At 40.6% G+C, this 22,340-nt stretch overlaps 1 protein-coding gene across 2 annotated transcripts in view; it reads left to right on the forward strand.

The window, feature by feature from the left end:
- Window positions 1-4,683: 4,683 nt before the first annotated feature.
- The window catches only part of KIFAP3 (kinesin associated protein 3), a 92,399-nt gene continuing 74,742 nt past the window's right edge, over window positions 4,684-22,340 (forward strand). The window contains exons 1-8 of one of the 2 annotated variants that reach the window (XM_034409849.3): window positions 4,684-4,861; window positions 6,047-6,178; window positions 12,873-13,027; window positions 16,399-16,454; window positions 17,780-17,921; window positions 20,683-20,782; window positions 20,937-21,061; window positions 21,998-22,096. In XM_034409849.3, the coding sequence (XP_034265740.1) occupies window positions 4,830-4,861; window positions 6,047-6,178; window positions 12,873-13,027; window positions 16,399-16,454; window positions 17,780-17,921; window positions 20,683-20,782; window positions 20,937-21,061; window positions 21,998-22,096 (841 nt within the window). In that variant the 5' untranslated portion in view covers window positions 4,684-4,829. The remainder of the gene's footprint in view (window positions 4,862-6,046; window positions 6,179-12,872; window positions 13,028-16,398; window positions 16,455-17,779; window positions 17,922-20,682; window positions 20,783-20,936; window positions 21,062-21,997; window positions 22,097-22,340) is intronic. The other variant, XM_087890178.1, reaches the window with a different exon arrangement.

Below are 22,340 nucleotides of genomic sequence, written 5' to 3' on the forward strand. Positions count from 1 at the left end.
CTCGTCTGGTTATCTCAGATGAGTCACAAAGGGGGGGTATGAGCCAGGCTAAGATTCGATATTGGGATAAAACTCAAATATTAGAAATCCAAATCTTTGGTCAAGACAGAAGTGCCTCTTCCGGGCCACGGTACTGAGATGACAAACGGTATTTGACGTAGGTACAGAATTGTAAGAGGGCAAACTGACCCTAAACAGATACATCCTGTTGTTTAATGTTTATTACACCCCAAATGTCATGTAGATTCTAGAGAAGGAATATTGCTTCCCTTACTGTCCTCTTTACTGCTCTTGAGGCGCCTTTGAGCCCCTTATCTTCTCTTTATTATGTCTTGAGCTCCGGAGCTGAAAGCCTGAGCCTGTGGGAACCATGCTGTTATGTCTTTCCTAGAGATAGATTAAAGGGTAACTTCTACGTGTGAAATGTTGCACTCTTCGTAATAACTTTGTCTTTATACTGTATAAATATCTGGTTGAAATCAGTAATCTGGGTTCAGACTTTTGTTTCGTGGTTTTAGGACTGTTTGAACCTTTGCGCAAATAAAAACTCTTTCCTGCACTGAAGAGCTTGTCCTAGTCCGTTATTTTTCCTACAACAAGTACACATAGATCTTCACAGAAGCTGACATATGAGGTTACAGTATCTGTGAGTTCATCTAAGTCTGCAGAGGTATTTTCGAAAATATTCCAATCAGTGCAGTCAAGGGAGGCTTGTATCTTTAGTTTTGCCTCCTCAGTCCAGATCCTCACTGATTTAATTGTTGATTTCATGGTTTTAAGTCTTTGCCTGTAAGCAGGTACAAGGTAAATCATGCAATGATCAGTGTCCCACAGCTGCTCGTGGTAAGGGCCGATAAGCATTTTTTAGTGTTGTGTAGCAATGGTCTAAAGTATTCTTGCCTCTAGTGGGACAATTGACATGCTGAAAGTATTTTGGTAGCTCTTTCCTTAAGTTTGCTTTGTTTAGATCTCTGAAAAATAATAATGGCCATAATCTGGTCAGATAGAGTTCGTAATGCCTTGTTCCTACACAAGCTTGTATGTTCCTCCACAAGCTGTGTATGTTCCTCCACAAGCTTGTGGAGGAACATACACAGCAATTAGGAGAAATGAGGAAAATTTGTGGAGAATAAAATGGTTTACAGTTGATAAGTAAAGACTCTAAGTTTTCATCACAGAATTTATGCATTATAGTTATATCCTGAGACCAGCTGTTGTTGATATATAAGCATAAGCCTTCTCCCTTCTTTTTATCTGATTTTTACCTGATACCCTGGTATATGCATGCTGTTGTCATCAATTTCCTCATTTAGTCAGGATTCAATAAAGCACAGGGCAGCTGCGTTATAAAAATCAGAATTGCATCTGTTTAAAAGGAGTATTTCATCCATCTTATTAGCAAGTGAACGTAAATTAGTCAGAAAGATTGAAGGGAGTGGGGTTTTTTTATTCCTCCTATTCCTTAGTCTAATCAAAATTCCCATTCTTTTACCTCCTTGTCATTGTCGTCGTCGCCTCCTGCATTTGCTTTTGGTGATCCATAGCTCTGAGGAGTTTGCTTCTTCCTGTGTTAGAATCTCTTCTGCATTTGTTTGGTGCTGCTGGGTGAGCAGCAGGCCGAGTCCTGCAAGTCCCTCAGGTGACTGGATCAACAGTTGGCTGAGGCCTATAAGCTGTAATTTTCCTCCCTTTGCCTGTATCTTCTTTAGACTCCCTTGCTTGGCTGAAAGGCCAGTTTACAAGCAGGTCTCACCCTGGGGGAATCCTAAGGGGCAGAAGAGGGAGGCTGGATGACAATTGGCCAAGACCTATAAGCCATAATTGCCCCCTTCACAGGTGCCTTCTTTAGGCTCCCTTGCCTGACTGAACAGGGGGACCCAGTGAGATGGAAGAGATAGATAGGTGAGAGCGCTGCTGCATCCCTGCAGTGGGTCATAAGGGTGAACAATGGGGGAATTGAAGTGGCCATGACTTTGAAACCAGATTGTATATACCTTTTCAGGGTTGTCTTGTAACTTCAAATAGTTGCTAAGACACCAGTCGTAAGTCAAGAACTACTTGTAAACAGTTGTATAGACATTTTTAGGCATCTCTGGACAAATTGTATGTTTCAATGAAAACTGAAGGGAACAGAAGCTGACAAACCTCTACTTGATCCAAAGTTAAGCCTGATATCTTCATTGTATGTTTACTATTAGTGTGCAGTTTTTACAGTTTCAAAACCATCACCCAATAGCTGCAAATAGCTGCAAATACCATTTCAGTCAGTACTTTGCGACACTTTCTTCTGCAAAAATAATCATTTCCAAATCTTGAGATGCCTGCTTCCTGTAGCAAAAGCCAAAGAACCTATCATGGTTATGTTCAGAGATTGAGAAGAATTCATATCCTAATCATCTGCACATTGCTTAGGTATCAGACAAATGATTAGCCGCCTGGGGTCTGTTCGCAGAAAATTTCTTAATAACAAACTGAAAAATATTTAGTCTCAAAAATAAACTGAAAAATAAATTGTATTCAGATGAAAGTAACCTAATTGCTGAAATCTTAGTCTATTCCTTTTCAATAAATCTTAGCAAAGGAAAATCAGAAAATCTTGTTTTCTGTTGTAATCAGCTTGATACCTACAGTATACCAGAGGACTGTCATCTCAACAAGTCAATCTCTTCCTCTATAGCTCTAAACTCTTGCAGCCACCATCAGCTTGTAGTCACTTCCAGATATGCTGGATCAAATTTATTATCCCCATGCTCTGTCCTCACTCGATGTTCTGCTATCCCAGGTTTCTTGCCATAAATATCTGTGAATCCTTGAAATCAATCGGCAGGACGACATCAGTTGTCTTCTGGATTCTAGCCATCATAGTGGTCCTCAGTTTTCTCAAATTCTGCTTGTTATTCAACAATCCAATGTTTTTTTTTCCTCTTCTCCTTCAGAATTCTGTTTTATACCACTTTTGCCTGTAGTCAAATGTTTTCCATCTACCAATGAGTATGAGGCTAAATTTCAGTATTATCTCAAGATATGGGCTGGAATGAAGAGATTTAATTGACCAGTTGAGAGAGAGACTGTCAGAAGAAATATAGGAGAAATTCACTAATCAAGACACTTCAGATGCCTTATCAGCATTAATCCAGGCCTGCTTTGGTAATGATGAAAGACTAAAGGAATTACTACAGAATATGAGCATGAAAGGAACAGGGCATTATTACCTTTCATTCCTTTATTTCCTTTATTTTTGTCTTGCACATCTAAGACATTATTGTTGAATCCATGGAGATAGAAGCTAGCAGAACTCCAATATCCACTGATGATGCACACAAGGCCAATGTTTTTATTGTGGAGAACTTGATCACTTGATCACTTCATAAATTGCCTATTAATGCCCCCCCTTCCGAAGCAACAATTAAATGGTGTACTGGTGGGGCAGAGAACATAGAATAATAGAGTTGGAGGTTTTCTAGTCCAATCGTTTGCTCAAGGAGGAGACCCTATACAACAGTGATGGTGAACCTTTTAGATCCTGAGTGCCCAAACTGCACAAGCGCATGTCCAAACTGAAAGGTGTACGCACGTGTGAATGTGTGGATGCGTGGGCACGTGGACATGTGCATGGTGGACATGCACACATGCGCGCATGCGCAGGAGAGACCCAAAGACCAGCTGGCCAGCGGGAGACAGGGCATCCCAACACCGGCAAATGTAAGATCTTTTTCTTTCGTGAGATTGTTTCATCATTTGCAGGGAAACAGAAGTTCACAAAAGAAACACTATGGAGATCTGATGTGGGGTGACAATGCGCGTGCCAGCAGAGAGGGCTCTCTGTGCCACCTCTGGCACGTGTGCCATAGGTTCGCCATCATGGCTATACAATTTCAGACAAATGGTTGTTCAGTCTCTTTTTGAAAGCCTCCAGTGATGGAGTTCCTCAATTTCTGAATGCAAGCTATTCCATTGGTTGATTGCTCTCACTAGGAATTTCCTCCTTAGTTCTAGGTTGCTTCTCTGCTTGCTTAGTTTGCATCATCACTTGCCTTGCCTTTTGGTGCTTTGGAAAATAGTTTGATCCCCTTGTCTTTGTAGGAGCCCCTCAAATATTGGAACAATGCTATCATGTCTCCCATAGTTCTTCCATTATTTCTATAATATATTCTTTCTCTAAGCTCTGTGTTTACATTTCACAATACAGTATAAATGAGTTAAAAAGCAGGTAATTTGTCTATCTCAGGAAATACTTTTCTACCTAAAACCAACTGTCTTTTAGAGTTTAGATGTGGAAAATGTCACAGTGAATTTAAGATAAATCTTAAATCTTTACGTGTGGAAGCGCAGACATAACACATTTAAGCATGTAATATAGTGAAAAATAAAATTCACTATTGCTGCTAAATTACGTCTTTATTTTTAATTACCACGTGTTCACATGTCAATATTGCATGCCTAAATTAAGAAATTTTAAAACGCAAAGGATGTTAGACTTTTCTCGCAGAAAAGTCAAAAATCTGTACTGTATCTTTAACATTCAGCATCTTTATTCAGCCTAGCCACGATAAAAACTAAAAGCTTTCAAGTTCATTTACGAAAGCTCCACTTTCACAAACAGCAGCGAATTTTACACGTTCTACTTTTCACTCATCGCCTCCAAGCAAGGCGTTCTTCCCTCTAGAAACCCTCTGCGTCTGCGCACCGTGTTGCGACTTGCGCCTGCGCAGCACGGGCCGCTTTTTCTCCCTTGGTAACGGAACCCAACCCAGCCGGTCCCTGGCTCTCGGCTTCGCTGGCGGTCGCCCTCTCCTTCCCTGCCTTCTTTCCGGTTGACCGTCGCCGCTATGCAGGGGGAGGATGCTCGGTACCTCAAAAGGTAATGGTTTTCCCGCCAAAGTGGCGCGGGAGAGCGAGCAATGCATTGAACCGAGAGTAAGAGCAGAAGGCCGAGCAAGGGGCGCGGTTCTTCTGCTGGAGAAAATGGCAGGAGGGGAAGGAAGGAAGGAAGGAAGGAAGGATGCTTCGGCCAGGAAGGCGGCTGGCTTTTCAGAAGGGGTTGAGCTGCACCAGGTTCGGATTAGTGCCCAGTAGCTGGGCGATATCAAGGAAAAGGACCCTAGTGGAAAAGCCCGGGCGTATTGCCCCTGCGGTGGCTTTGCTAGGCCCCTTGGAGCTCCGACCCAAGAGGAGAGGGTTCTGCAGACTCCGGGGATGAGCTTTAGTGGGTAACAGACCGCTTCATCCGAAGCAGAGTTGCTGGTGCCTGGTCCACTGAACGTAATGACGCAATGCAGGTGCCGACCTTGAAGCTGCTATTCCAAGGCTGTTCGTGCGTTCCCAATAAACCGATACAGCGGCCTCTTTGGACTCTGTATTTTGTAAGGAAATGGGGTTGAATCTGTAAAATGAACGCTGAGAAGGGGAAAAGTGAAGGGGTCAGGGAATGAGATATAGGATGGGGAATGATGATCAGAAAAACTGGATTGAGCTGCTGGACAGGTCATTGTTGAATGATAGGTGAGTCTTTGGCTTGATCGAATTTCACAATAGTTATTTTCTCATGATGCTGTCTTACCTATGAGATCTGAGAACTGCAAGTCCAAATTTTGAATTATGGCTTTAGTCTTGGATTGAAGGGAACTTGGAGGCAGCTTTTTGTTTGCTAGTAGTAAGAATGATCTCTTCTGTCAAACGGGGGATAATATCTCAAGGGTAAAATGGTACAAATTGCATTGCTCACAATGGGAAAATAATATATTGTACCTGTTTACATTTTACAATGGGAATGGCCATTCTCTCTGCTGATGTTAGGGATGATCTCTATTGCTTTTTGGTTGGATATAGTTTCATTTTTTATAAACTTGCATAGTTCACAAGCTGGAAGTAATATAAAGGAAGCATATGTAATAGCTTCTTTATAAAATAGAATATAGATTATCTTGATCAGTTCAAACTTGTGAAATACTGCAACCTGCAAAAATACTCAAAAATGTTTTTATTTCTGTGCACAGCTACAAAAATTGTAGGGTTTTTTATTCACTATTTAATTTTTACTTAACAGAAAGGTAAAAGGAGGAAATATTGATGTACATCCATCAGAAAAAGCACTTATAGTTCATTATGAAGTGGAAGCTACAATTCTTGGGGAGATGGGAGATCCTATGTTGGGAGAGCGTAAGGAATGTCAAAAAATGTAAGTTTACAGTATTCAAGCAAACCTTTGTTCAAAAGTCTTTGATAAAACACTTTGGATAGCTAATGATGTTGTCTTTAAAGTCTTTTTTTAAAGATTGAATTAGAAAAATAAATTCTGAAGCCTTAATTCAGTTTTATATTTTTTTATACATTTAGTCAGAAAAGATGTCAAGCACATTATATTTATTTTAAATAATTTAAAATACATTAAAAGTTCTTACTATGCCCTCAAATATTTTATTAAGAGATCCAAAATATATATAGCACTTTTCCAATTGCAACCACGATCCATAATATCAAAGAAAGAAAATGAATTTTTTATTTTGTTAGATGATTGATTTATCCTCATGAAAAAAGACAAAGCTTTTAGTATATTTGATTTAACCACCACTCTCCTAGGAGAAATAGTTTGCTGCTTTATTTCAGTAAAATAAAAATAATCTTTTTTTTTTTAATGATGGCAAGTCCTTTTTGCACAAACTGATTGTGTTTATTTTCCCTTTGCATGTGTTTGTACACCATACTTTGCCATGGTTTAGCATGGTTAACTAAATTGTGGTTTATAGTTTAATTGCTAGATTTTTCTAATTGCTAGTAAGGCATTTGACAAAGTAGACCACAATGTATTTGTTAGTAAGTTAGAAAAATGTGGGATAGTCAGCATCATCACCAGATGGATTTATAACTGGCTGACAAAACGCACTCAGCACGTATCCCTTAATAGAACTACATCTACATGGAGGGAAATATATAGTGGGGTATCCCAAGGTTTTGTCTTAGGCCCAGTATTCTTCAATATCTTAATAAACAATTTAGATGAGATAATAGAAGGGGAACTCATCAGATTTGCAGACAACACCAAGCTGGCAGGAATAGCCAACATCCCAGAAGACAGGCTGAAGATCCAGAAAGATCTTCACAATTTTGAACACTGGGCCCTATCTAACAAAATGAAATTCAGTGGTGAGAAAAGTAAGGTTTTATACTTAGGCAAGTACAGGTATAGAACAGGTAGAACCTGGCTCAATAGCAGTAACTGAGAGAGGGATCTAAGAGTCCTGGTGGACTATCACTTAAATATAAGCCAGTAGTGTGCTGCAGCCGCAAAAAAGCCAATGCAATCCTAAAATGCATTAACAGAGGAATAAAATCAAGAAGTGTTAGTACTGTTTTATAATGCCTTGGAAAGACCACACTTGGAATATTGCATCCAGTTTTGGTCACCACAATTTAAAAAAGATGTAGAGACTTATTGTGACCTGCCGCCTGCCAGCTGCCAGCGGAGCTAGTGGCAGATTCAGATAATGAGGAAGTTGGGGAAGAACTTGGGCCAGAGATAGAGCCAGGGCCGTCCGACTTTTCCCAGCCAGAGAGGCAGCTGTCTTTGGAGTCAGAGATGAGTGAGGAGGAGGAACAGCTGGGGCTTGTTTCAGATGTGCATATGCGCAGAGCAGATAGGAGAGGTGAACAGTGGAGGACAGTGAGATGAGGCGGCTCGGGAAGCAAAACAAATATGGATGCTGACTGGCTCCTTCCTGGCTGGGGAATAAATAGGAGGAAAAGGGAGTGCTTTGGTTGTCGCAGACAACCGTTTGCATTTCTGGAAAGTTTGTTCCTTCGTAAGACAAAGACTGCCTTGCCAGAACTGAGGTTTGTCTATTTCTCTGTTTGAACTGACTTAATTTGCAGCCTCCTGGCTGGGAGCTCACAGCCTTGCATTTATCATAACGAGCTGATAAGGACTATTGTTTCAGTTAACTTCTTGCAAGACTCTTGCCTGGACTTTCTGTTGGTGAATGCAGTTAATTCCCAATGTGTAAATAAAGAGGGGGTTTTCTTTGCAGGGAGTCTGTTTCTTGCTTCTGCGAAGGCCAGGTCAGAACAAGACTGTGGAAAGTATGTAGAGAAGAGCAACAAAGGGGGCTAGAGACTAAAGCAAATGAAGAATGGTTGCAGGAATTGGGTATGTCTAGTCTAGTGAAAAGAAGGACTAGGGGTGACTTGATAGTAGTGTTCCAATATTTGAGAGGCTGCCTTAAAGAAGAGGGGGTCAACCTATTTTCCAAAGCACCAGAGGCTGGGACAAGAAACAATGGATGGAAACTAATCAAAGAGAGAAGCAACCTGGAATTAAGGAAAAACTTCCTAAAAGTGAGGACAATTAACCAGTGTAACAGCTTGCCTTCAGATATCGTGGACACTCCATCAGTGGAGGTTTTTAAGAAGAGATTGGACAGCCATTTGTCCAGAATGGAATAGGTTCTCCTGTTTGAGCAGAGGGTTGGACTAGAAGACCTCCAAGGTCCCTTCCAACTATTATTATTCTGTTAATTCTGATATTTTGTACTGGCTCAAGGACAAGCCAAACTGTAACCAGTTTTCTTTTGAGTTTTTTCAAATATACCAATCAGAAATCTAGATAAGCAGCCAGTCAGGAACCCACCTTCTTGGACTCCCATGGCATGGATTAATCAAAGATCAGCCTCCCAGGTTTAGATATAAGAAGCCAGTCTCTGTTCACTTGCCTGTGAGCTGCCAAGAGATATACTACAAAGCATTTCACTCTGCCTCTTGTAGGAAGTTAGCACCCACCCCTTTCCTGGAAGAGTGAAATATTTTAGGAAATATGAAAAAGGCAGAATATTATATTTCCCTGGGATAAGCATGTTTTGAAGCAGCTCCCATCTTCCTGCCCCCATCCTTTGTCAATGGGCCATTAAGGCCTGGGCCAGTCTATTCTACATAACAAAGATCTACCTCCTTCAGGCAGAAACCATAGTAGGAATTGCCGAAGATCCAACAAAGATAGCCCTCTACACAATAGCAGCAGAAACCCACCACATGTGACCTGGGAAGCACATGTGACCATCAGCCAGCAAGGCCCCCACCCCCTGGGAGTCTGACAACCAATCAGGGTACTCTTTTGGGGCCCCAAGAAATGCAGAGCCAGAGAGAGCATAAAAACCCGAGGATTTTCTGTATCTGCCCCTTTTCTGTTCAGGAACTCAAGCCATGTGATCCTGTCCACCATTAAACCATCTTTCCAAGCAGTCTCCATGTTTCCAGTGTCTGTTTCCCCACTTGGAGCAGAACCTAGAAGGATGTTTCTTCCAACACTCTAAAGATGCTAGCCACAGTCCTTGAGCCAGGCAAACATCAGGGTACCAGAAAACAAGACCAAAACCATTGAGCTTGAATCAGCCTGAAGTCAGAATCAGGATTTTCCTCTGAAAAACATGGAACATAAATATTTTTCAGGATTGCAGTGAATTGATTGTGAGCAGTCTTTTTGGGGGGTCTACATGCAGTACTCAAACAGAGCAACACAGCAACCTAGTGGTGAAGATGCTTGCCTCCCATTCAGAAGGTTGAGAGTTCATCCTAGGCCCGTGATGGCGAATCTATGGCACGTGTGCCACAGGTGGCACGCGGAGCCATATCTGTGGGCACATGAGCGTTGCCTGAGCTCAGCGTGCTGGCCAGCTGATTTTTGAGTCTTTCGAAATCGGGAAATGGGCCGTTTCCGGCCTCCCCAGGGTGGGTGGGGAAGGCCTTTTTCACCCTCCCCAGGCTTCAAGAAAGCCTCTGGAGCCTGGGGACGGCAAAAAACAGGCCTACTGGGCCCACCACTAACCTTTTTGACATTGTATGCTAAAAGCGGTGGGAGTGCGGGCGGGAGGGTCGCGCATGCATGGGTGGGGGCACAGCATTGGGAGGCATTGAATTATGGCTGTGGGCATGCGTGCGCACGACACCCCCCCCCCCGCACTCCCCCCGCTTTTGGCACGCGACGGCAAAAAGGTTAGCCATCACTAGGCAATGGGAAATGTTTCTCAGGATGCAAAGAGTAAATACCTGCTGTGAACTCCACATAGGTGTCAGGAAGGGCATCTGGCCAGTAAACGCTCAGCTCCATTCAGTTACCCTGACTCCACTCTGAATTAAGGGATTACAGGGTTGTTAAAAGAAAAAAAAATGCAATAAACTCAAACACCTTTTCTAATCTGTGCCTATTTAACTGCTGAGGTTCTGTTGAATTTTTGTACCTGAATATGTAGATAGAATCCTCTGTCACTTAGAGCTGTACCTATGCAGGTTCCTTTAGACGGCCAGGTTGTGTAGTACACAGTGTCTTGAAGTAAGCAGTTGTTGTAGAGCTATGCTTTGATATTTGGGGGGAAGGTCATTAAGAGGTTGGTGAGGAATCAACTATGGAGGACACTAGAAGTATATTGCCTGGATCTCTTTCAGTCAAGATTAAAGTCCAATTTAATTGAAATGGAAACAGCATTTATTGCTGAAACGGATGACCTTAGTTGGAATCTGGAGGGCAGGATTGTGCTCCTTCTATTTCTGTTACACTCTATGAAACAGTTAGATAGGCATTCTCAGGGTAAGTTATCTTGTTAATGATACTAAATTCTACACTATTTCACTACTTTGGTCCTGAACTGGTATCTGAGCTTATTGTCAGGACTATATAATTTCTTTTTATTCATTTATATCTGTTTATTTATTCATTTATTATTCTGCCTATATTATTTTTATACATGACTCAAGACAGCAAACATACCCAATATTCCTTCCTCCTATTTTCCTCACAACAATCCTATGAAGTGAGTTGGGTTGAGTGGCCCCAAATCACCCAGCTAGCTTTCGTGTTTAAGGTGAGAATAGAACACATAGTTCCTGGTTTATAGCCAGGTGCCTTAATTACTAGATCAAACTAGAGGGAGAGAAACAAGCTATAGGTAGTCTGCCTTAATGAACATTCATTCAGTGACCATCCATAATTACTCACCCATGGTTCCCTTCCCTTCCCCACAGCCACAGCACCTGCATACTACCCCCACGCTCCTTGCCTATGACATTTGCCTGTTCCTGCTTAAAGACTTGCATGCTCCTGGGATTACAATGGCAACCCAAATTCCTGGGATTCATGTCACTAAGCAATGTGGTCATTACATTTTATGACAACAATCTCAGTTTCTTTTGCTATCCTAATGGAGGACAGTAAGATAGAAATGCTGTTTGTCATAGACATCTTGACTTCACTGAAATCTTAGTTCCCAGGGGAGGAACAGGTCATGGCTTGGGGATATAGAGGCTGCCTTAAAAGATTGCTGGGAAGCTACAACTTGTACAGAATGTGGTAACCAGACTGCTGATGGCTGTTATAGAAAAAAATGTATAAATCATTGTGTAAATAAAGTTACTGCATTGGTTGCCAGTAGGCCTCTGGATCAATTTAGAATGCATGGCATGGCACTGAATTATCTTATCCAAAGTAAGTCTGTCTGTCCTGCTATAGTTAGGTTAAGGTGTAGCCTCCATTGAAATGGGGAGGGGTCATAAGATGGCTTCTTGGTTGTGGCCCAGCTCCATGCATCTTGAAATATGTTTGGGTTTTTTACTTCTGATAGTTAGAAAGCTCTGAAAAGGTTTCTTTTTTAAGCTGGCCTTTGATGCCTTAGTGCAGGGGTGTCAAACTCAAGGCCTGCACAGCTGTCCTGGAAACGGTAAGGGCTCCCCATGTTGCTTCAGCTCAGACCATCCTGGCAGCCGTGCATGTACACAGGAACCGATGGGCACATGTGTCTCTCCCCATCTCTGCTGGGCCTGGGCAACCACGGCACTAATGGGGATCTGGCTTTCCCTGCTCACAGTGACTGTCTTTTGCCTGCTGGGCCTGGGCGTGCTCTACCACCTCTACTCAGCCTTTCTAGCTGGCCGCTTTGTCTCGTATGGGCTGGGCGGGTCTGTTGAGCGGCTGCGGCAGCAGTCTGCAGCGGTGATCGGGTGTGCAAGAGGAAACGTGCATTGGGTGTGCAAGAGGAAACGCGCTCCACGCACAAGCCAAAGGCAAGACCTGTGAGCAGTCCAAGGAGAAGATGACTAGCAGTGACCTCCTCTCCAGTTCCAAGCCAAAACAGACAATGGGACAGAGTAAGCACGTCCAGTGGTCTGCATGGACAGCCAAGCCTGGTGGTGACAGCGGGCTCCGGAGCTGCAGTGTGTGTCAGCTAAGGGGCCAGCAGGCTATGGCTACAGCTGGAAACTTCCCCCCCCCCTCTGCACACAAAAGGCGGCAAGCATGGGGCAGGGGCCCCATGTAGCTGCCAACTGTTTCCGGTTGTAGCTGCCCCACCCCCTGTCTGTCCTCTCTTCATCCCGCAGGATGAGCCTCCCGTCCCCCGCCCCACCCACCGGAGACCCCTGGATTCCCTCCCAACCCCGCCTGGTCCCCAGAGGCAGAACCCATGTGAGTGATGTCAAGCTGGCCACACTCCCAGGCCACACTCAGTTTGGGGCTTTTGAGTGAAGGGTTTTGCTATAAATAAAACAAGAAAACCAAGTGAGCCAATTTGGTCTACCAAAATAGCAATAGCACTTAGACTTATATAGCGCTTCATGGTGCTTTACAACAGTTTACAGAGTCAGCATATTACCTCCAACAAACTGGGCCCTCATTTCACTGACCTTGGAAGGATGGAATGCTGAGTCAACCTTGTGGGCAGACTTTGCCTGCAATACTGCATTCTAACCACTGCACCACCATGGCTCTTGATGAAGTTGAAATTGTAAAATAATTTATATTTTAAGACTTCGAGTTTTATACATTTAAAACTAAATGTTGAAGACAGAATTTGTGTGCAAGCTGAAAATAAAAGCTTCTGTGTTTTATTTTATAGCATTCGATTGAAAAGTCTCAATGCAAATACAGACATTTCTTCCTTGGCTCGGAAGGTGGTAGAGGAATGCAAACTTATTCACCCCTCCAAACTGGCTGAGGTGGAACAATTACTCTATTACCTGCAAAATCGCAGAGACACCTCATCTGCCAAAGGTGAGCAAAACAAGTTCAGATGGCAAACAAATTGTATGTGGTATGAGCACTTTTTCCTTTGAGAATATTGGAATGGGAAAGGGAAAAGGGAAAGGGAATGGAATGGAATGGAATAGAATGGACCTTGGAGGTCTTCTAGTCCAGTCCCCTTCTCAAGCAAGAGAACCTATACCAGTGATGGCTAACCTTTTTGCCATCGCGTGCCAGGAGCGGGGTTGCGATGGGGGGTTGCGTGCGTGCCCACACCCATAATTCTATGTGCCCCGCCCCACACATGCGTGCACGACCTCCCCTCCCCCTGCTCCTGGCATGCGATGGCCCGGTGGGCCCATTTTTCTCTCTCCCCAGGCTCCAAAGCCTTTCTAGGAGTCTGGTGAGGGTGAAAACGGCCTTCCCCAACCCCCCGGAGGCCCTCTGGAGGCCAAAAACTGCCCTTTTGCCAACTTTTGGTGGGACAGTAAGGCCCGTTTTTTGCTCTCCCCAGCCTCCAGAGGCTTTCTAGGAACCTGGGGAGGGTGAAAACAGCCTTCACCACGCCCTCCGGAGGCTGAAAATGGCCCATTTGCCAACTTCCAGTCCTCCGGAGGGTCTCGGGGGGAGGGGAGGCCATTTTTGCCCTCACCAGACTCCTAGAAAGGCTCTGGAGCCTGGGGAGAGAGAAAAACAGGTCTTCCCTACCACCCCCCGAGGCCCTCTGGAGGCAGGAAACAGCCTGTTTCCCTACTTCTGGTGGCCCAGAAGGCCCGAAAATCAGCTGTGCGCTGGAGTTGAGCTTGCTGCCCACCGATATGGCTACTCATGCCACCTGTGGCACACATGCCATAGGTTCGCCATCACGGACCTCTACCATTTCAGATAAGTGACTGTCTAGACTCTTCTTAAAATCATCCAGTGATGGAGCACCCACGATTTCTGGAGGCAATCTGTTCCACTGGTTAATTTTCCTCACTTTTAGGAAATTTCTCCTTAATTCCAGCTTTTCTCATTGACCAGTTTCCAACCATTGTTTCCTGTCTTGCCCTCTGGTGCTTTGGAGAATAATTTGAATCCTCTTCTTTGTGGCAGCCTCTCAAATACTCTTTAGACTAGCCAAACCCAAATCCTGCAGGCGTTCTTCATATGTTTTAGTCTCCAGAACTTTGATCATCTTAGTTGCTCTTCTCAGAACTTTTTTCAAAGTCTCAACATCTTTTTTGTAGTATGGTGACCAAAGTTGTAGTATTTCAGATGTGGTCTTACTAGGGTTTTATAAAGTGGTACTAATACTTCATGTAATCTTGATTCTATAGCTCTGTTTATATAAACCAGGATTGTATTAGCTTTTTTGGCTGCTGCTGCACACTGCTGGCCCATATTCAAGTGTTCATCCACTAGGACTCCAAGGTCCCTCTCACAGTTACTGTTTTTGAGCCAGGTCTCGCCTAATCTGTATTTATACCTTTGATTTTTCCTGCCTAAATGTAAAACTTTGCTTTTCTCCACATTGAAATTCATTTTATTGGATAAGGCACATTGTTCAAGTTTGTCAAGATCTTTTTAGATCCTGAATTGTCTTCTGGAGTGTTGGCTATTCCTGCCAGTTTGGTGTCATCTGCAAATTTGATGAGTTCCCCTTCTATTCCCTCATCTAAATAATTTATGAAGATATTGAAGAGTGCTGGGACTAAGACGGAGCCTTGTGGTACTCCACTATTTATTTCTCTCCATGTGGATGTAGTACCATTAAGGACTACTCATTGAGTACCGTTTGTCAGCCAGCTACAAATCCATGTAGTGGTGATGTCTATTCCACATTTTTCTATCTTACCAAGAAGTAGGTTGTGGTCTATTTTGTCAAATGCATTACTGAAATCTATGTCCACAGCATTTCGCTGGTCTATTAATTTAGTGACTTTATCAAAAAATGAAATAAGATTGGTTTGGCATGATCTGTTTTTAACAAACTAATGCTGGCTACTAGTTATAACTTTATTTGCTTCTAGTTGTTTGCAGATCTGTTTTTTCATAATCTTTTCCAGGATTTTCACAGGTATTGATGGTAGAGTGATTGGTCTGTAGTTTCCTGGGTCTGTTTTTCCCCCTTTTCTTGAAGATGGGAATCACATCAGCCCTTTTCCAATCCTTAGGTACTTCCCCAGTGCTCCAGGATTGGTACAATGTTTCTAAGATAACATCTGCTAGCAGATGTACAGATATGGTACAATGTTTCTAAGATAACATCTGCTAGCTCCTTTAGAACTCTGGGATGTAAGCTGTCAGGTCCCAGTGATTTATATTTGTCAAGGTCAGATAGGTGTTCTCTTACCATTTTCTTGCTTATTTTAATTTTAATTTTTAGTTTATCTTTTACAGTAGTTTTTTTGGTAGGTTGGGCTATAATTTCTTTTTGTGTGAAGACTGATGCGAAGAATGAGTTAAGCAGCTCTGCTTTCTCCCTATTGCCTGTTACTTCCTTGCCATCTTCTCTCTTTAGTAGACCTACTGTTTCCTTGACTTTTTTCTTGTTATTAATATGTTGAAAGAAAGTTTTTTTTTATTATCTTCGACATTTGTTGCAAGTCTTTGTTCATTCTGAGTCTTTGCTTTCCTGACTTCATCTTTGCAGATTGTGGCTATCTGCTGATAATCAGCCTTAGTTAAGTGTCCCTCTTTTTCATTTTTTGTACTTGTCCTTTTTGACTTTCAGTTTGTCAGAGAGATCTTTGTGCAGCCATGCTGGTTTCTTCTTGGATTTCTCGTTTTTCATTTTTAGTGGTATTGTGCTGGATTGGAGTTTTATGATCGCATTTTTCTGAGTTTCCCACGCTTCTTGAATTGTTTTCCCTTTTAGAATTTTCATCCATGAATCTTCTCTGAGTTTGTTAAAGCCAGTTCTTTTAAAGTTTAAGACACTGGTTGGATTATTTTCTGTTGCTTGTGTTTGCATTATATTGAATTCCAGTATGACGTGGTCACTTTCACCCAAGGTTCTGGCAATTTCAACTCCCTCTATCACTTTTTCTCTATTAGTAATATTGAGAGGAAAAGAACAGGGAAACAAATTGTATGAGGTATAAGCACTTTTTCCTTTGAGAATATTGAGAGGAAAAGGGCAGTATTGTTGGCAACCATTGTTTCAACCAGAATAATTGCTAGGTTTATGGAAAAACAGTGATCACTTACGTGTTGAAATGAAATTTAGCACTATTGGTTTTGATTGATTGAGGAAAATTATGCTTAAACATTTAGTGTATATATGCCTATAGAAATGCTGATATCACATTTAATCAATTCCTCCCACTTTAATTACTCTTTTTTCCTAAACATGACAAAAGGAAAGGAAAGACCTTTAAAAATTATTTAAGCCATTATTTTGTATTGCCTTTCCACAGAAAAGAAAGAAAAATCCAGTAAACCTAAAGATCCACCACCATTTGAAGGGATGGAGGTAGGTACAATTGAATCCAATTAAACTTTAGTATTTTTTCTAAAATTTATATATTATACAAAAATACTGAAACTATTAAAAATTAATCTATTTTAAATAGATTTGCATCTTATGTCTTCATTGTTCAGTTGTGTATTATTTAAAATATAACAAATTATTACATTTTAAAAGAATTTTTAACATTTAATTTAGTTAATCCATTATTTTTTGGTTTTCTCTGTTCTTTGTTTCTAATAATTATGGAGCAAAATAATTATTAAAGTTATTATCATAGTTCTCTATTTTACTCTAACCAGGGCTTAGGCTGTATTTGAATTTATATACTACTAAAACTGTCTGCTTTTAACCTTCAGTTGGGCGAAACATTGCATCATAAGACAACAGGAATCATTATTCCTGTGGGATTGACACTTTAATGATCTTCAGATAAGTTGTATAGGCAAAGTTGTGGCCACTTCAATGCCACCACACTGCCATCACATGATCAAGATTTTTGACACTCGCTGCCAGCTTTCCACAAGCAAAGTTAATGAGAAAGTTGGCAGAAGTCAGAAATCACTCCCATTCCCACTGCTTCTTTGCCCAACTGTTTACCTCTTTGGGATAAGGAAATATTTCTGAAAGAATGAGCCAAAGGGTCTAATATTAGCTGTAATTTATAGGACTATGCAGTGCTTCAGATTTAAAGGGAAGGAGGTGATATGGAGCATACCTAGACTTCTAATATAAAGCTTGCTGGCAACTCCTTAAAGCAGCTACATCTTTTCCCGAATTCACATGACTGCATTCTGCAATCACAATGCAATCCTGGAAAAGGCATGTTTGGTTTCAGATTTGCTGTCAGGTGCTGTGTGCACATCTGCATGCCCTTCAAACCATCTTTTTACTATGGTTCTGGAGCATAGCAATGTGTTATCACATTCTGTTTCTTGTAAGTTAACTGACAAAAAAGCAGTTCCATTCCAAAAATAAAACCCATTGGGTTCAAGTTCTTTGAACTTGATTGTTTTCCTTTAGGCTAGATAACATCAGTTCACTGCAGGAAAACAGCCAAGCTCAGTGAACAACAAGAACCCAGCAGTTCAAATCTGAGTTCCATATATTCTCTACAACTGTAATATAGGATAGTGCATTCAGATTCCTTCAAATTAATCTGGTTTTATATTTCCCTCAGTTCTGTTTATACAAAACTTTATTTTTTAACATGAATTATTGTCTCTTCAATGCATTTGGACTGTTTTCATGTTTAACTTTCCTTATAACTGTTTGCTTATTGATGTCTTACATACCTCTGTATTCTACTTTTCCTTCCCTGGTGTTTTCAGATTGATGAAGTAGCTAATATTAATGACATGGATGAGTACATTGAATTGCTATATGAAGATATCCCTGATAAAGTTCGTGGCTCTGCACTTATTCTGCAGCTGGCCAGAAATCCTGATAACTTAGAAGAACTCCTCCTTAATGGTAATTATCAGATTAATGCTACTACGATTGGGCTGGCTTTTGGCTCAATAAGTGGAGTAAATTTAGCTAATAGCAATAGCACTTGGACTTATATACTGCTTCACAGTGCTTTACAGCCCTCTCTAAGCAGTTTACAGAGTCAGCATATTGCCCCCAACAATCTGGGTCCTCATTTTACCAACCCCAGAAGGATGGAAGGCTGAGTCAACCTTTAGCTGGTGAGATCCAAATTGCCAAACTGCTGGCAGTCTGTGATCAGCAGAAGTAACCTGCAGTACTGCATTCTAACCACTGCACCACCGCATCTCTAATCAGATAAAGGAATCCCACAAGAAATACTAGTTTGTGTTAGTATTGTATTAGTAAGAATAACTGATCCTTAATTAAAGATGCGATTATTCAGAATAACCCAGACAGTGGTTATTCACTGACTCTTGAACTCATTAAATAATTGGCTATCATGAGGTAGCACAATAACTATTTTTGATAATAGTGACTAACTTGGTTAACTTGGTTTGATTAATTTGAAAATCTAAGAAAAAAATATGTGTAAAAACAGAAATTGTTTATCTTTGTCACAGTTTAGCTGTGTCTTTCAGAGTCATTTATAGTCAAAGATTTTTGGTTTGGTACTATTCTGAATTTTTTAATTTTATTCATGGTGATTCATGTCCAGACTTTTTTGGGAGGTTAGGATTTAGAATTTATGTATTCCACAGAAATTCTCATTAAAAGCACTAGTGTTTTTCTTATGTAAGTCAGTAAGGAGGCAATTTAAGGTGTACAGTACTTTAAAGATAATCTTGACCCAATGCACATTCCAGTGTCTATAAATATAGGAAATTGTTAATTATTTTTAAAAACCATCTGATGGGCCATTGTGAGGATCACTCAGATTATAGGGTGGATAAGGTTGCTGGCACCTCCTGCTTTGAAAGAGGCAGTGGTGTGTCACCTCCTCACCATCAACGATCAGTTTCTAACTTTCCTTTTTTAAGGTAGGCTATTGAGAATATGGTCAATCCATAGCTGATGAGAATCCTGGAGGAAATGGATTATCTACACCAGATGTGTCCAACCTGAGGCCTGGTGCCCCATGTAGCCCTGGATAGCTACTAATGTTTCTCCATAAGATTGTAAACTTCCAATATCATTATGTGATTTTATGTTATAAAACTATATTATATATTTTATATGTGACTCAAGACAATTCTTATTTTTTCAGTGCAGCCCAGCCAAGTCAAAAAGTTGGACACCATGAAATAGATCCATTTTGGTCTAGTTTTAAGCTGGGATTTAGTATTGAGACAGCCTTGGTCATGCTTGCTGATGACTTGTGATGGAGCTGGGATGTTGATGGCACATCCATCCTTGTGCTTTTTGATCTTTCAGTGACTTCTGAGCTGTCTATGTGTTGGAAATAGGAGCGTTGCATTATTGTGCTTCTCTTCTTTCTCTGGAGGTCATACTGGATCCATGGCACCTATTCAAATAGCTTGGGATTGGGCTGCTTTTCTATTGTCTACTGACTTTGACAGCCCCCTTTCACCCATGCTTGCCTTGCTTTACCAGTTACGCTGCTTTTCTTCTCCTTTGCCTAAGCTAGGTGGTTAAATGTAGTTCCCAAATCCCAGGTCCTTTGAACTATCACAGGTCTCAAAATGTTCTTTGGATTTTACATTGTGTGGGATTATTTTTCAGCAGTATAGGCTTCATGCCTTCACCAGATAATTCCATGTTGGGTTCCAGGAATTCCATTGTATAGCATGCTGCTAGTATGCCCAATTCCCTAAGCTGGTTTTAGGCTTATACAATGATCGATAGTATCATATATTTGTCCATTTCATTTTGAGGGCACCAACATTCTGGATGATTAACTCCAATAAGCATTCTCTCATCCCATGTCATTCTCTTACTCAACCTATTAATGCAACTCCCTTTTTCTTTCCATGAGGGAGACCTACTTAGACCTACTTAGTACCACAGATTCCCCCCCCCTTTTTGCAGGATTTGTATATGATTACTACATCAGTGAGGTCCTGAAAAAAAAAAGTAATGAACTATAGATGCCAGAATTACAATAAAATACAAAGCTGTATTAAGTGAAGTGATGTTAATACAATCAGTATATTGAGGGAGCTCTCATCCTGTTCATCCATGACAGACAGTGGCAGGAAAGGCCTTTCATCATGTCCTGAGTTTGTGTTTATGAATCTTCTGATTCATATTTTTATAACACTAGGTTTCCTCTTGGCATCCAGCACTATCCTGAGATTGGCACTTTTGCATTCATATCAACAAAAAAAAAAAGCATGTGGGAATCAGGGATATTTCCTGCTCCTCAGAATGCATGGGAGAAATCAGTTGATAGAACAATAATATGGCTAGAGAGAGCAAAAGATTAACTACTTTGTTCTCCAAGGCTGGGAGATTAATTAAATCCTTAGTGTGAAGGAGGTTGAAGCAATTACCTTTTTGGAATGAGGATAGCCACATTGTTAAATAGCAGAAAGGTTAGGAAAAAAGAAAACTGTAAGCTTGTTATCAGGGCTTGCAATTCAAAGAGGCAGTAGGCAATTTCCTTGAGCGAAGTGGCGAGATTAGCTTGACCATTAAGGGTTCTTCATACCCTTAATTTTTCAACCCTGATTGATGCTACTCTTTGTTTGATGCAGTCATTTGGTGGAAGACATACTATAATGCATTATAAATTTGAACTTCATGCTATTGTTGAGACAGTACTTTTCTTCTTTCCTTTTAGAAACGGCATTGGGTGCTTTGGCCAGGGTTCTGCGAGAGGACTGGAAACAAAGTGTAGAACTTGCTACTAATATAATATATATATTCTTCTGCTTTTCCAGGTATGTATAGTAACATATACTATATGTAAGTCAATATATTCTGGAACCTTAATATTTTAAAATGAATATAGCAGTGGTTGTTAAGTCATGCTTGTGGGTTAATATAGGATTTACTTTGGTGCCAGTACTCTGATTTTAATTCTTTTTAATGTAGCTTTTCTCAGTTTCATGGACTGATTACACACTATAAAATTGGAGCTCTTTGCATGAATATCATTGATCATGAGCTAAAGAGGCATGAACTATGGCAAGAGGAACTTACGAAGAAGAAGAAAGCTGATATCCTTGTTTGTTGTTGTTGTTAGTAGACTAATGGACAGGAATGAATCCAACTTATTCTTACAATTTAGAGCAGTCTACTTCATTTTACTCAGTTGTTGTGTCCACTCTGCATACTCATTTCGTTCTTCAGATTCTCCTATCCTATAAAAGATAGTAATGCTTCAAGATTGAAAATATGATTTATGAGAATGGTACTCTTTTGAATATATAGGATTTATTATCAGAGAATGAATAAAATATTAGTATTTTTTCTGTATAGGTAGAAAAATGTTTTATTTTAGTGGTTAACTTAGTTTGGTAATTGCTACAAGAAATTAGTTGTGGTCTGTCATAGTCCCTTTATTTCATGTTAGTGCAGAGAACTAAGATATTGGTTAAAGAGAACTAGTATAAATCAACAAAGTAGCAGCAAATCTGCTCTTTTGAATAGCTGTATTTATATTGACTGGCAATTACTGAGGCTGCTCATATGTCACAGAAAACTAAAACATCCAAATAGTTCTATCTTATTACGAATAATACACTGATATTCATTGCTCATTCATACTTGTTTCCTTCTTGCTCACAGAAATAGCTAAGCAAGTCATGGAAACCCATTCAGTGTTTGGTTTGTGTTGTGTATAAACTGGAATTCCTGGATTGTTTTTGGTAAGGTGTTACTTTTGATTAACAGGAAAGTAATCCAGAGTTCCTGCTTATAACATATTACTAGAACTTTGGTGACTGGTTAATTGTTCTTACAACCAGGAGAAGCTGATAGGAGTGATAGTATATAGCATGTGCCAGTAAGCTTTCTGAATAAGACATCTCATGCTATATGCATATGGCTTCTTGTAATTACAGCAGGACATATGCATCTCCCCATATCAAAAAGCGCTTTATAGGTTTTGCATTTCTTAAGTGTTGAGCATATCCTTATCTCTAAATGTCCACTTGATGAAGATCCTGAAAATCAAACACTGAAAAAAGAATATGAAAAAACCTTTAAAAAGTACCAAGGTCTGGTGGTTAAGCAAGAACAACTACTTCGAGGTACTAATTTTGATTCCCAGTTATTTAATATGCTATAGATACTTTCTCAGCATTTAGCAGAAATTATGGGAAAGTCTGAAAGATTGCATAGCTTATTCTATTTGTTAAAATTGTAGCTATTTGAATGACTTAGAACTCATTTTAGTAGTCTTTGTTTACCAAAAGTTTAAAAAGTTAATACAATAGCTGTTTATTTGTAGCATTCCCTTTAAATTTAGTGCAAAGAATTAAGAACACTGTATAT

The sequence above is a fragment of the Pantherophis guttatus genome, chromosome 3, assembly GCF_059756535.1.
Source record: "Pantherophis guttatus breed Tessera chromosome 3, ASM5975653v1, whole genome shotgun sequence".
NCBI classification, from domain to species: Eukaryota; Metazoa; Chordata; class Lepidosauria; order Squamata; family Colubridae; genus Pantherophis; species Pantherophis guttatus.